Source organism: Vipera ursinii (assembly GCF_947247035.1).
Source record: "Vipera ursinii genome assembly, chromosome: 5".
NCBI classification, from domain to species: domain Eukaryota; kingdom Metazoa; phylum Chordata; class Lepidosauria; order Squamata; family Viperidae; genus Vipera; species Vipera ursinii.
In genome coordinates, this window is record NC_139518.1 from 30,916,239 (window position 1) to 30,931,755 (window position 15,517).

The following is a 15,517-nucleotide window of genomic DNA, read 5'->3' on the forward strand; positions in this document are numbered from 1 at the left end:
AAGTTTAAAGTGTCTTAAGTTAATTCCAGGAAATTATCATTCAACCAGCAATCATGGTTAAAAATTGCTGCTAACACCAATTTATATTCAGTAATATTAAGTCCAAAGATACATCCCTAATCATAGGTAGCTGTCAAGAGTTCATTGTTCTAGTGAGCCTCATAGATAGACTTAGTAAAGGCTGGAGTCCGGATCAGTAGGATGACATCTTTGGGACTTCTGATAGTCAAGTACCTCTGTCCAGAATTATAACTATTAATCTACAATACCTGACATGCTAATTCTTTTGAGGAATGAAAAGTAGGCTAAATGTGGCTAAATATATATAAATCATTTTCAGTGAAAAATCTGTATAACAATAGGTATGTAGACCCAAGATTAACAATAATGAGAGTTATTTTCCAACAATGATATTGTTTAGTTCTCTGGTTTAGTCCTTGAATTCTGCCGATTTGGGGGAAATATAATATGTATAATATATAGTGGTAAACAAATTAGTATCTTAAGGGAAAGTGTGTACAATTCTCATGACATAAAGACTATATTCATTCTCAATGTAAGTTGTTTCTAATGAACTGCTGAATTAATTGTAGGATAGAAACAGTATATCGTATAAGAATGTGCTGCAGAAATTAAAGTTTTCCCTCAAATTGAAGTACTTGATTAGTTTCATTATAGCTTTGTAGACACTGTGGCAGGGGAGCCATGTTAGTTGATTTAGACAAAATTCAGAAAGAGTCTGTGTTCATCAGATTTGTGGGGCTGCAGATCTCAAATGCTCAGTCTTATAATAAAAAACATTAGCCTTCAGAGGTACTACAACAGTCTTTCTGATTCTTATATCTCTATAACCTGTTACCTGTTTCAAAAAGAATTCGGAGCCATTTGCTAACTAATTTCTTACAGAGATGTCCTTTCACCACAGTCTTGGGACAATGGCTTAAGAAGGTGGAAGCCATGGATATACATATTTTTAAAATAATGCAGATAATGCAGCATTTTAATTTTACTTTACAAGCTGCATATTTAAAATGCTTGGTATTATATCCACAGCTTTCTTCCATCTTCAAGAGTAGAGTTTAATACATGAGTTTGTTAAATCTAGAAACACTTCTTTGCACTGCATTTATTTGTGGGATAATGAACCACATCATAGAAAATTAGAAAATGTTATACTTGAATGAACTGGAATTTTAATTGCTAAAAAATGTAGTCTTGAAAATGTTAAACCAAGATCAAATAAAAGAGGAACACATAAGGAAGCAAGAATTTGAAACTTAGTTCCACTGGCTGTTCACATAATTTATTAAATCACTATTATGCATAACTCTGTATTTTTGAACAAAAGTAAATTGGGATTGCTTGTTCCTCATGTTTGATGAGAAAATTCATATAATAAATAGTAAAAGAACTGTATTTGATTGAGATTTGCTACAGTCTTACATTTAATAACCATTTTTCAGTCTAACTGAATTCTAAGGGCAGGAACTTGCTTAAAAAAAGTGGCAAATCAAGTCCAAATTAAAAGATACAGAGCCTAAGTACTAAATAATGATGGGGAGATTATAGTTCTCCATCTATATTGATCTAAATTCACTTTCCTTTTTCATAATTAGTAATAACTATGATTTATTGATCAAACTTAGGTAGCTATCCAATGGTGGGTCAAATGTGTGAACAACCAGTTCTCTGTGTGGATACCGCTTCAGGAAAAAAAAATAGCTACCGGTTCTGCCAAAGTGGTACAAACTGGCTGAATCCCACCACAGTAGCTATCACTTAATCTTTGTTTTGAAAGAAATGATAATACAAACTGTATTTATGCTAATTCAGACAAATAAGAATAGGAACATGTCAGTGGCAAAAAAAGAGAAGGCAAAGGAGAGAAAGACTTGAGTTTGTAAAGTTATCAACTTATGTTTAGTCAGTTGCTCCCATGGGAATATTGTATTTTAAGGAATCCAAAATCTAAAATAATTATACAGAAAAACATTGTTTTTTGCCTTTTATTCTAGAATAATTAGTTGTTTTCTCTAAAACTAGCTGTTTTTATTTCTGCTAAAATTCTGCACTTGTATTTTCTGGTTTTGAGATTTTTTAAAAAGTTAAATGTACTTTAATAGTTGAAAGGGCCACTATATGACCTGATTTGATATTAGTCTTTTATCCTATTCACTACTGTAATTTTTGCTGATAGAGTTAAGTAGATCATGACAACAAGCTGTCATTGGTGATCTGACCTATTTTTTAGGGATCCTAACAAATGTATACCACATGTTTACTTAAGCAGCTCTCTTAAGGTATGATAAAGAATGCTGCCATCAGCAATTTCAGTATAGGATTCAATAGATGAATTAACCAGAACAAATAGTTCTATATGCTCCTTGGTTCTGTCCAAGGTACTGAAATATTTGCTTCCAAAGACTTAATTTTGGAATTCTGATGCTGTCTAATATTTTTTTTTCTTCTTTTTTCCCTGGTCTTTTTCTTATCACAAAGAAATAGTGACATCTGCTGGTGACTAGTTATACACATATAAATATACAGATGCAGATACAGATACAAATACAGATATAGATATATAGAGAATATCAATGAACCAAAAAAAGGAGAGTGGCATTACAATAATGTAGAAAAAAACATAAATACAGTTTATAATATCAGGCAAAATAATCACATTTTGTTGCAAACTTGAAAATGTATTTCTATTAATATCTCTTTTTAACAACTAAATAATCAATAATAAATAAACCAATAACCAATTGCCCACGGTTTTTGCCAGTTTAAAAACCTAAGTTCTGAATTCATTCCTTTAAATTCAAATTGTATTATTTAAATCACTAGGGGATTGTTGAATTCCTAAAGATTCCTATAGGATATGATACCTTTGACAAACTGATTCATGTTTTCCTTAAATGACTGACATGGAAAACCCTTATGTATTCTGCCTAAATATTTGTGCGTCCCATTTAACTAGTAACAGCCCCACTATAAATTCAACTGCAGTGGGGAAGATTTCAATATTGTGTGTGTGAATATCTGTCTATCTATCTATCTATCTATCTATCTATCTATCTATCTATCTATCTATCTATCTATCTATTTTTACAACACACACAAAAATACATGTGTGTGTATGAAAATATATAAATACACTTGCACACAGAAATAATGTATACACACAAACATAACATTTGGAATATCTGTATATCTGTCTGTATATATCTACATTTGTAACATTTATATAACGTGCACATGCATATGTCTCTGTGTGTACATATACATCCATACAAATGCATATACATAGTTCCATCAAGAAAACTGCAAAATATTCCAAAAACTAAATACATTTTCCAATGCCTTCCTTCTTATTGCATCTAGTTTCTACAACCTATGAGCCAGAGCTTGTATAGTACATATCCCTAGAGACTTAAAAGTCGGCTATTCAGTCCATCTATACATTTCCACCAGAATCCTAATTAATACTCTGGTAATTGAATGAAAAAGAAAATCAGATAAACACTTTTGCTATCCTATAACTCTCTGAGAAAAAGTTTGTCCTTACTGACTTGTCAAAATGAACTCTGAGCTGAGCTCTACTATTCTGTGACAAAATAAATCACTTTAGGAACATTCCAGGTTTCTGTTTCAATCCTTTGCAACAAAACTAGCAACACAACAGTGTGTTTTCCTATAAAAAAAAGACATTGTGTATTTCTAGGTACTGAAAAACATATACTCAACTATCTCATATTTTTTAAAAAGTAGACATGCCTTTAATTTGAAAAGTAGTTACATACAAAATCATTTATGTGCTCTTCCTGAAATAATATTCAATTTATGCTCTTTATCTGAAAGGAGGATGGCCTTGAATTTAACATGACCTCTAAAGAAGAAACAAACATATGTCTATCACAACTATCTAATTAAATCTACGAAGACACACTTCTTTTAAAAATATATCATATAAAAATAAATCATAGGGAAAACTAGTCTTCCTTTCCAGATAAAGAATATATATTACATATTGCTGTTCTTTTAGCAACTTTAGTTATTCCAAAGATTCATATTTATGACCAACACCTACTAGAGTGGCAGCTGGCCAGATTTACCATATTGAGCTCTAGTGTACTATAATCCCTAATTAAAAAGCACTAAGGTATGTGTTCTAGCTGTGAGAAAAAAGGATGGGTCCAGCAAATATTATATTTAATACTGAATATATTCAACAGAAATATTACTAAATATATCAAATGCAAAGGTTATAGCTGAGATTTGAGAAAATCTCAATGTCATTGCTCATAAAAATAATTCCATTTTGTATTATTATGGGGCTTCTGTTCTTCTGATTTATATTACATATCCTATAGAACAGACATGTCAAACACAAGGCCTGGGGGCCGGATCCGGCCCGTAAAGTGGTTTCATGTGGCCCGCGAAGCCATCCTGGAAACAAGGAGGGAACGGCCCCCACTGCCTTGGCCCTGGCCCAGAGACCCTCCTTCTGCCAGAGACCCTCAGATCTGTCCCACTCCTGCCCAGGCCCCCATAGGCGCCCTTGATGCGAATGATGTAGAGCTGGCCACGCCCACCCAGTAGGCCATACGCTCTCTAGCCACACCCACCCAGTAGGCCACGCCCACCCTGGCCATACCCACCCAGCTCCCTGAGGGCAACCGCAATGCTGATGCGGCCCTCAATGAAATTGAGTTTGACACCCCTGCTATAGAAGAAAATACGATCACATAATTTGTCACAATTGCAGAGGCAGAAAATAAATAAAATAAACATTTTGCATATTTATATGATACATAGTATTGTTGCATCTTTTAAAAAGTTCAAGCAATAATTTCTTTAATGAAAGCCATCTCATTTTCAAACTAAGCAGCTTGGTTTGGCTGAATTTAACCATCTATATTAGCTCAAGCGCAGGAAGTGCTAAACTAAAATTGGCTGGTTTGAGCATTGGAAAAGTTCCTGACTTAGATGACTTAGATGATTAGTAAGTAGGTGGCTTTTTAAAGGATTCAAGATAATAGATTGACCCATAGAATAAAGAGCCCAAGAGTTTATTGAAATTAAATAAATTGCAAGAGAAGATATAGCTAAACATCCTTTCAGCATACAGGAACTCCGAAACAGATTTCAGACAGATCCCTTTATAGCATCATCGGAGTGAGGACTATGCTGAAGTTCACAATATTATCCTGACTCTTCTTGGGTTAAATACTTTTTATAAATGAGATTTAATTTAACACCAACAGATGCCTGCTATGAATATTCTTGGTATCTATCAACTTTATATATTCATTGTTTACTGCAATATGTTTGAAATAAACAACGTAAACCTGGGACAGTATGTGCAATAAAGTCAATACATTATGAGGTTATTAGACAATAATCAAAATAAATTAGAGTGCAAAAGAAATCAAATAATACAATATGGGGTTTTACAAAGTAATATGTAGTTTATATGATATGCCAAAGAAACAGTGGACGACACACTACACTTCATTGCCATTCTGCATGAACACTACTCTGCAAGCTACTGTAGTGGAATTTATTAACATTAGGAGGAGATGCCAGGCATAACATTCTGCCTACTTAATTGAACGGATTTGTTTTCACTTTAAGGGTAGCTTCCTTTACTCTCTCTATTTTTACAGCTGCCCTGAGAATGAAATACCATAATGGTCACATTAGATGGCCGCAAATAATGAATGTTATGGATGCCACCAACTTGTTCTTAGCAATGTTTCTACTAAGACCAGTAACACATGGTATGCTTATGTTGAATCAATCATTAAGCTTACTGTGAATTTTGGACTGGCAGTTGGCAATTCCAACTAATTATGCTAAGCACTTTCCTTCCATATGATATGTAGCTTCTAATGTCTTCAGTTATTTTTAAATGTATGGGAGTATTTGCTGATTTTGAGTTCCACTCCTGTGTTCAACACAAACCCAGTTGGGTACTTTGAATCAGTTAGTCTTCCTCAGCCCTAGGAAGAAACAATTCACTTTCTTGCCAATAAAACTGCAGTGACTTGTCTAGAGAGTTGCCAGAAGTCAATACTGACTCAAAGGTGCATACACACACACACACACACACACACACACACAGAGAGAGAGAGAGAGAGAGAGAGAAATATTAACAATAGGATTAACTCTGACTCTGATTCTTCTTTCTTTATCTGAACCATATTTTCAAATATTTTGAAATTAATTGAGCTACGTAACTAAAATAAGTTCCTGGGAGAGATAAAAATGTAGAAATTGGAATGGACTGATCTGATTTCTGAGAGATTCATTTTTAAAAAAACTTAATAGGAAATAGTGGTCTGAATTGCTTCAGAATTGAGTTCTATACTAAACCTCTAATATCTTTAATATCTTTTAAATGAGGAGAAAATATATATTTAACATAAAAAAGAATAAATGGCTACTTGTATTTCATAATAAGTAGACTTGAACTACTCTTCTTGGCTCTTGAGGTTTTCTTTTATTTCTGAGGCTTTCACAGCAAAAGAGACGAGTCCAAGTGCATATATATGTTGAGACAGCTAAAACACTTTCCAAAACAGTTGTGTAAACCTAGAAAAAGACACGTATGAATATTTATAATAATTTAGTCTAAATATGATTTGTGTGAATAGTTTTTTATCTCATTTTTTGTGTGGCTTCTAGTGGCTATATTTAAGATATATTTTCTGTTTACTAGACTTCAGAAATATATTTATCTCAAGGTTGTGGTATTATATGTACATCTGTGCTACAATATAATAAATAAAAATATAATGTACTCAATATTATATTACACACTATGAGATATGAAATCATATATGAATATTTCATTTGAATAAACTATTTTCCTCCTCTGAATTATTGTTCATATTGTAACTGCTGCTGTTTTTACATAGAAATGAATCTGAATTTTTTATACTTTGCAGGGGCAATCTGGTCAGCCAGGAGTCCAAGGTCCAATTGGTGCTCTGGGTTCCATTGGACCTATTGGTTTGCCAGGAGAAAAAGGCCAAAGAGGTGATCCTGGTCTGCCTGGGCCACCTGGTGAAAGAGGAAATATGGTAAATATTAAAAATAATAATAATAATTCTAATGTTACTTAGCAGTATTCAAATTAAGGATATTAAATAGAATTGTACAACATTTCATATATGAAGGCAAAAAGCTTGCTTTGGACCATATTGAAGCAGAAATGTAACAATATTTGCAACTCCTTAACGTAGCTATGCCTTTTCTTGGTATTTTGTGGCTATCTGCAGCTGCTGCATGGTCCTGGGAAAATATGCATTTGGTTTAAGGTCTTGCAAAATTGCATTTTCTTAATGCTTTCCAGAGTCTTAGAATTCAAAGTGTTGCACTGTCCTAATATTAAATTCTGCAAAGACAGGATGGATTGGAAACGTGCAGAAGAGGCCTTCATCCTGCAGTGGATAGACAATGGCTAAAAATAATGATGAATTAATGTTCAAGAGAATAACAGGGCTTCATATAATTTGGAATAACTGCTTAGGAATTTACACAATTTGAGAAACTGTGATATTAGTTGGAACAGTAAGATTAATGTACCCACACTACTGTTTTAGCTTAGTCCAGATGTTTGATGGTGAATTTCTATGAAACTGTTTTATACCTAGTCACGCCATTTAACTTTCCAGCCTCTTTGATAATAGTACTTTTCTGAACTCTCAGACTGCTTTCCAGTCTTGTTTGGTATTACTATGCCTGGAAACCTATGTACACATTTTACCATAACTATATGATCTAATCAGTTCTGGAAAACAAGAAGCGAAAAACAGGAGTGAAGTTATGTCTTCTAAGTAGGAGAAAGATCTGCTGCTTGAAAGTGATCAATGGTACTAGAGTTATCACTTTGATTTTAGTAGCTGCTTCTTAATGATGCATATAGGACATCTGGCCAAGGTAACAAGCTGCTTCAAAAAGCTGCAGGCCTTAGGTGCAATGAATAGTTCATTAGCTGAGCAATGGATGGAGTTAGTAAAGTTACTTTTAAGTTGAGTGAACTGATAATTTCATAGACACCTCCATGTAGGATTTTGGTGACACAGGAATGTGGTTTGCTTGCCACTGTATTTTTCCAGGACTTACTTGGCTTGATTTCAATCTAGCTCCAAATCCTGGTATTCTGTAGTAGTCTCCCACCTGAATATAAAGCAGACCTTCTTCACTTCACAATCCTAAGCAAGATTGACTAAGTGTTATCCCTGCTGAGGCAATTCGTGAGGGCCTGCCCTTTCTGATTTGTCACATAAAGTGACAATTTGCTTCAATCTAATGGTAGATGATGACTGAGTATACTGCCTCTTAATTTTGTTGTGGTGAGAAAAACAAATCAAATTACATAAATTAATTCTATGTCATTTTTAAAGTCATGCATATTTTAATGCAAACATTTTTATTAGCTTATGATATAAAATACAAAAATACAAAAACAAATAATAGGAACAATAGGGGAGGGGAAGGGGAAGGGGAAAATGTAGAAAAGAAGAGGAAAAGAAAGAAAAGGGAAGTCAACGCCTATTTTAATATTGTTTAATGTTGAATTTCTTCAGGGTCCAACTGGAGTTCCAGGATTTTCAGGTCTAGATGGAATGCCGGTAAGTATGCTGCCAATGTCTGCATATCATATAAGACTGTAGAGCGTTGATATTTCAACAGGTCTGTGCACTACGTTCATCTGATCTGACTATATTTAGAAAAAGTGCAGCACCCTATGTAACTCGTCAAAAATTTTTTTGCAATAGCACCTCAGTTATGTAGTATCTGTCCCAGACATGTTTGTTGATGCTGATAATATACACTTTTCTGGGCTTAATAAAATATTCTATCTGATGGTATTTTAATGTGTGAGACACATCTCCAGGACAGTTACATCTTATGACGAAATTAGCTAATAGAGAACTAATTTCATTCTCTGTGATGTGAATTAGCCCTGGCTAGAAAAGGAAAAATCCCAGAACTTTGAAGGTTCTTATCAATTACAATATTTGTTGTAAAAGACTGTTAGAATCCTTGAACTGGGCAGTAAGGCAGACTAGTTTAGAACCTTGCTATCAGCAGTTATTATACCCTCTCTATGAATGTTCTGGCTTCCCACGGAATTGTTTGGAACATTCTCTACCAGATGGCAGAATTCACGAATACTAGAATATTCATGAAGAGTATTAATAAGAACAAGGTACAATCATTGTCTCTGAAACCATAACTCTGTAATTTTTCTTTTAAAAAAAACACAATTGTCTTGTGATCTCCTTTTTATTGAATAGAAGCTTAGAAACATAAATTGTGGATATAAATAATAAACTACCCCAAAGAAACTAGTCTACAATTTTTCCCCTGTTGTTTTTATCTGAACGAAATTTGGATAGAAATCAGTATGAAAGTTGGGTAGAAATTTTCATAAAATCCCTACTGGAGCTGCCGTTTGCCCCCCCCCCCAAATAGCTTGTGACATTTGGAGAAATTAGCAGCTGGAAGAATAAGCTCTATGAGAAAATGGCAGGAAAAGTATGACACTGAAGTATGCGTGCTCATATACAATATAGTATCAGCTCATACTTGGAACCCCTGTTCATTTGTATAAACATCTGAGTGGAATGTTAAACATATGATTCATATACATGCCTACAGTATTTGTTCCTCTGACTACCCATAATATTACCTTTCTGTTTCAGGTACATTTAACCATTAAAGGTACAATATTATCAAGTCAGCCTTGACAAACTGGGTTTGTTTAGACATACCAGGTTTCAACTTTTAGATTGTTTCTAATTCTATTGGAGATACATCCGACATCTTTTTTGAGTTTTGATCCTAGATTTCATGATGCATTATTTCAATATATTCAGAGAAATGATGAGTTATTTTAACAGACATACAGAATTAATTTTTTTTCTATTATAGGGGCTACCGGGTATTGAAGGACCCAGAGGAAAGCCTGGGGCAGACGGATGTAATGGTTCAAGAGGCGATCCAGGATTTCCAGGAGAGGTTGGATGTATTGGACCAAAAGGGTCACTTGTGAGTTGAACTTTGCTAGATCTTATACAGTTTGTGACCAATTTATAAATGCCACTTATTTTTATGTCTATAGTCTTAGGTATGCTGGACTCACTTCATTGTCCAGAAAATGTGTATAGAGATGTATTTATATTTTAATATGATCTATAATATCTTTAAAAGTGGTTTATGGCCAAAAAACACCCATTCAAATGAATGAGTTTACTTAATGACTGGGCCATTTGCTTAAATAAATAAAAAAGGCTGGAAAATTACTTCTGGTCCTATGGTGCCTCCACTTACATTCATATCAATTTACAAACATGTTTTATAGGGTATCCCTGGTCAAAAAGGAGAAAAAGGAAATTCCGTATACACTTCCGAATTTATTCAAGGGACAACTGTGAGTGTTATATCATTTTTAAAATAGTGCTCATGATAAAGAGTTGTGTAAATAATTTTAAATATGTTAAGAGCCATGACTCACACCAATAAAGAATGCCATTGGTTTAGGCAAGGTTTGTATTATTAATATTAGGAAATTCTAAAATTCTAAACATTATATAACAGTATAACACATGCAGCTGCTGTGAAAAGGTTGATTAATCATGAATTCATTTTCCATGTTTTCTTAACCATGAGTATACATGCACACTTTTGGACTGTAGATATATTGTTATTATTTTAAAATGACGACGACTAAGTCACAGGCTTTTACAATCTTTTTATTAGGATTTGTAAGTGGAAAATAAAATGGCCAGATAAACTTTGTCTTTTAAAGTATATCTTTATTGATATAATTTATTGTGGGGATGAGATCTTATTCGTACTTATTTGAAAGTGAGTTCTATGGAACTGTGTGCTTTAATTTGGAGTACATATGTATGACTAGACATATCAAAAGTAGTTTTAACGCTTATATGGAAAAATTATGGATTCCTAAATTAAAAACAGTGATCTTATCTGTCTATCAATGATTCTCACTCCAGTATAAGAATCACAAAAAAAGTGAAATAAACCAGAATGGAATAAAATAATTATTTAAATTAGTTAGATAATTATTTACCTTATTTTTAGATTTATTTATTTTTATTCCTTGCTTATTCTTCCTATATACCTCTGAGTTTCCTTTTTAAAATCATTTTTAAATTTAAATTTAAATCATTTAATCGTATTAATTGTTACCAATAAGTATTATCTTTCATCTAACATAGTGATTGTGGTTACAGGGAGAAAGAGGGGATCCTGGACCTCAAGGCATACCTGTAAGCTCCTTCATCAATTTGTATGGTGGAAATACATTACTTTCACTTTCAGCTTTGCCATCTAGTTTGAAATGCTCTGCAGAGGTAGAAACCCACATCACAGTTCACCACTTGCCTTATTAGCAGTGTTTGTACGGCTAGGCTCCAACTTATGTGAGAATCTGCATATGTTATAATTGGTAACTTAGTTTGTTACCACCTCAAGGGTTCTTAGAACGGTTTCCATATAAAAGTTGCAATTTGTAAACCATGTCTTGCCAACCTTTTTCAAAAGAAGCTAAGAAGCCACATTAACAATAAAAATGAGACAGCATCAAATTGTTGAGGCACATCCTCTTTTCAGCTACAGGATTCTCCTCTTTCAAAGTTCCACCTGTAGGGGTTTTGTTGATGGGTTTGTTTTGGCAACTAGACTGATTTCAGAAAAAGTTTTCATCCTTTCATTGTGCTGCCTGCCTTCAAAATAACACGCTGTTGCTATGCATTGCAGATGCTCCAAATGGTGGGCAAACTTGTGATTAAATTACTTCACATCATTTTACTCATTATTGAGTTCCACACAGAGAGATTAATCTCCCTCTGTTGCATTTGTAACTCCTGACCCATAGTTGAGATATTATTTTATTCATGTATTATAATGATAGCTTATAGCTTATATTCTAGAACATTAATAATCCTACAAATAAATTAGTTGGTTGTTGCTGGTGTCTGATTATTGTCTTCTAGCACAGGGCTTTTCAACTAGTGGTACAGGTACCACCTGTGGTACATTGGCACCTGGCAGGTGGTACACGTCCATCCTAGAAAAGTGGTAGCGGGGGAAGGGAATGAGCTGAACCAGTTGCAGCACTGTACAAGCCTGAGTGAGAGATGGCTGGAACTGCAGGGCTGCCAGGGCTCAACAGATCAGTGCCAGGCTCAAGCTGATCGGTGCTTCTTCAGGACTGTCAGGGCTCAGTGGAAGCACCAGGATCAGTACCAGGCTCCAGTTGGAGCTCAGCGCCGATCCTGGTGCTTCTGCTGAGCCCAGAAGAAGCGCCAATCAGCTGGAATGTTGCAGCATCTCCAGGGTCTTGTGATTTACATTCAGATGCTTGGCAACTGATTCATATTTATGACGGTCACAGTGTCCCAGGGTCATGTGAAGTGACCAAAACCTGCTGCAACCACCCAGCAGATGGGGGGAATAAAAACCAAACACACCCTCCACCCCACCCCTGCTGCCAATCCTCAACAGAAATGTTCACAACAATGAAAACCTCGGACAGGAGGAAGAGTGCTGCCGGGTGGGTAGGCAGGTGTCTTGCTCAGATGTGGCTTGGGGAGCACTTTTTTCAGTGCCATTGTAACTTCAAATAGTCACAAAGTGAACTGTTGTAAGTCAAGGACTACATGTACTTTATCATTTTTTTCCTTTGTTTTTTTTTGGTCATCAAGTTTTTAACACCTTGCTAGGTGACTGGTGGTACTCAGATGTTGCCATATCCTAAAAGTGGTACAATGGGTGAAAAGGTTGAAAAGCCCTGTTCTAGCAATTCCAGTTAGTGGGAACAATAAGTGGGTACATTATGAGAGCTTTTGCATACCTAGCACAACTTTCTCCAGAGGAAAACAAAATGTTACTTGTTATTAATAAGCATAATATTGTGTGGCTGTGCAATCTGTACTTAGGGTCGTAGAGGAGAAAAGGGACACAGAGGTCCATCTGGATTCCCAGGCCAACCAGGGGAACAGGTATAATTTTCACATTTTAATCTCTTAACTGACACCTTGTTAGAATCTGCCTGTCTTTTATCTCTCAGTTCTCCTGCGCATCAATTCCATAGGAGTAACAGGGATGATCTGAGATTGGATATTCCTTCCTGCCAATAATTCTGTTGGCACTTTGCCCATTCTCTAGTAAATTTTACAAACAAATGCATTTTTAATCTGTATAAAGTTTATTGGAAATCATTTTTCTTTGCTTATACCTATCTATCCTTCTCTAGCAGTGTCAAAAGTAAAGCTTTTTTGTCTGCAATAAAGATAATCAGGGAAAAATAGTTCTGGTCCATATTCTGCAGAGGATATGTTTGAATATAGCAATAGTGCTACATATTAATAGGGGAAAATATTAAGAACAAGAACAGGACAGAGAGTACCAGGTCTGATTATATCAACATTCTTCTTTTCACAGGGTTTTCAAGGTCAACCTGGTTTACCAGGTGAACGGGTGAGAGATTTTTTGTTCCTGGAAAGTTTTACAATGTCTTCATATTGATGATTACTTTTGAAAATACTTTTCAATTTTTTAAAAAAAAAATCCTAAAATTAAATAATAGTGATATATTTTAATATAAAGGGATATACCAACAGAGTAAAACTCTGATTTAATGGATCATAGAGGCGGGGGACATCGTTTAAAACTGTAAATATATGATTTACAGAATTGCAGAATTAATCTAAATATTTGCAGTAAATCCTTGATTTAACTGACAAACTGATAAAGATTTACCAATTCATTAAATGAGGGTGGGCGTCCAAGTGAAAAATATTTCTGTTGTTCTCATGTGACTTTAGTGTATCATCTAAAGTGAATAATCAGTATATTTTCCTTCTTTTAATATACTGATATTTCATTAGGGGAATCCAGGAATTGGAGTGGAAGGACAAAAGGGAGAGCCGGTAAGAAAAAAGTGGCAAATGGGGATTGTACATTAAAATATTTAGCAGTAAACAAGAAATTGCAACCTTTCTTCTGCATAAATTGAGCTGTTTAAAATTTCTAGGTAGTGAGTTTATTGTAAGTGGCTAAATCTGGAATGGAGAAAACACAAGAAGAGCTTTATCTTAAAAGAGCATTAAAATATAATATCATTTTGCAAAGAAATGAATTCTATTTAATCTTCTATTTAGTCTGTATAGAATCTGAGGTTTATTTTCAAGTGAACCAGATATAATGTAATCTCTACTAAATCGCTTATGACATCCCAGATTTTTGAATAGTAATTGATTAGTAAGTCAACAATTTGAATGGCTACAAAAGTTAAATGCAGATTTAAACTGCATCACAAGAATTCTCCAGATTATAAGAAGCAATTACTCCATTTTATTCTGCATTCATTACACCCCTTAATGAGTATTTGTCCAATTATAGGTATTGCATTTTAATAAGGATTCAGGAAAAAAAACCTGGAACATATTTATAGTAGAACAATGAGAGAGACTGAGAGGGATAGTATTCTTGAAATACCTGAAATAATGTCAAACAGGAAATCGTCAAAAATATTATCCATCATTCTAGAGTCTAGGATAAAAACAATCAAGTTTCAAGAAGACAGAATGTGACTGAATGTTAACCAAAACTATTTCACTCTCAATTTAATTGATATGTTTAAGTGGAAGCTAAACAACTATAGAGTGAAATTGTTTCAATTTGGATTCCTATTTTGAGCAAGCATTTGCAACCAGTTCCCTAAATGGCTTCTTCCAAAACTACATTTTAATGATACTATGGTTCTATTTTTTTTAAAAAAAACAAACACTAAAGTATATAGCTTGTTATGTTCAGCAAGCAAGGAAAACTTGAATATCTCAATTATTTCATTCTCTCATGGGTAGATAATAATCTCTGAATTTTAAAATATTACATGGAAAAAGAGATGACATGAGAAGGAATTGTCAGAGATGAGTGTCAGGTTCTTGTACTACAGATTAGAGATCTGCAACTCACTTTTGTTAGGCTGTTCACTCTGTTTGCTCTTTCCAATCTTTGTAGGGTGATGTAGGACCTCCTGGATCTCCAGGACAGCCATTATTGGTTGGACCGCCTAGTTCTAGACTCTTAAAGGGAGAAAAGGTATGTGCATTATAAAATTTATGATTGCAAACCAATGTAACATTTGTCTAATTGTTTTTTGCACTTGTTTAATAATATAATGCCATTAGAAATGTATTTGAACATAGCAATAAAAACCTCCCTTCTTACAACCCTGTAATCCCTTAATTCGTGGTAGAGTCATGGTGACTGGATGGTGCTGAGCGTGTACTGGCCAGATGCCCTTCCTGACCTCATGCAGAGTTCACAGCAGATATTTTTTTCTTTGTACCCTGTGAGAGAAACATCTGCCATTAACTAGGATTAAAGTCCCAACCTTCCAAGTGGGAGGCAAGCGTCTTCACCACTAGGCCACCATGCCGCTCTACTTGAGTATAACAATAAGCATACCAAT

The 15,517-nt window shown here is 34.4% G+C and overlaps 1 protein-coding gene across 1 annotated transcript in view; it reads left to right on the forward strand.

Moving 5' to 3' along the window:
* Positions 1-15,517, forward strand: part of COL4A4 (collagen type IV alpha 4 chain) — a gene marked incomplete at its 5' end in the record, with an annotated part of 74,819 nt that overhangs the window by 5,224 nt on the left and 54,078 nt on the right. Inside the window, 9 exons of the mRNA XM_083364944.1 lie at positions 6,951-7,085; positions 8,595-8,639; positions 9,946-10,062; positions 10,376-10,444; positions 11,271-11,306; positions 12,978-13,040; positions 13,483-13,518; positions 13,929-13,970; positions 15,064-15,144. Of these exons, the coding sequence (XP_083221070.1) occupies positions 6,951-7,085; positions 8,595-8,639; positions 9,946-10,062; positions 10,376-10,444; positions 11,271-11,306; positions 12,978-13,040; positions 13,483-13,518; positions 13,929-13,970; positions 15,064-15,144 (624 nt within the window). The remainder of the gene's footprint in view (positions 1-6,950; positions 7,086-8,594; positions 8,640-9,945; positions 10,063-10,375; positions 10,445-11,270; positions 11,307-12,977; positions 13,041-13,482; positions 13,519-13,928; positions 13,971-15,063; positions 15,145-15,517) is intronic.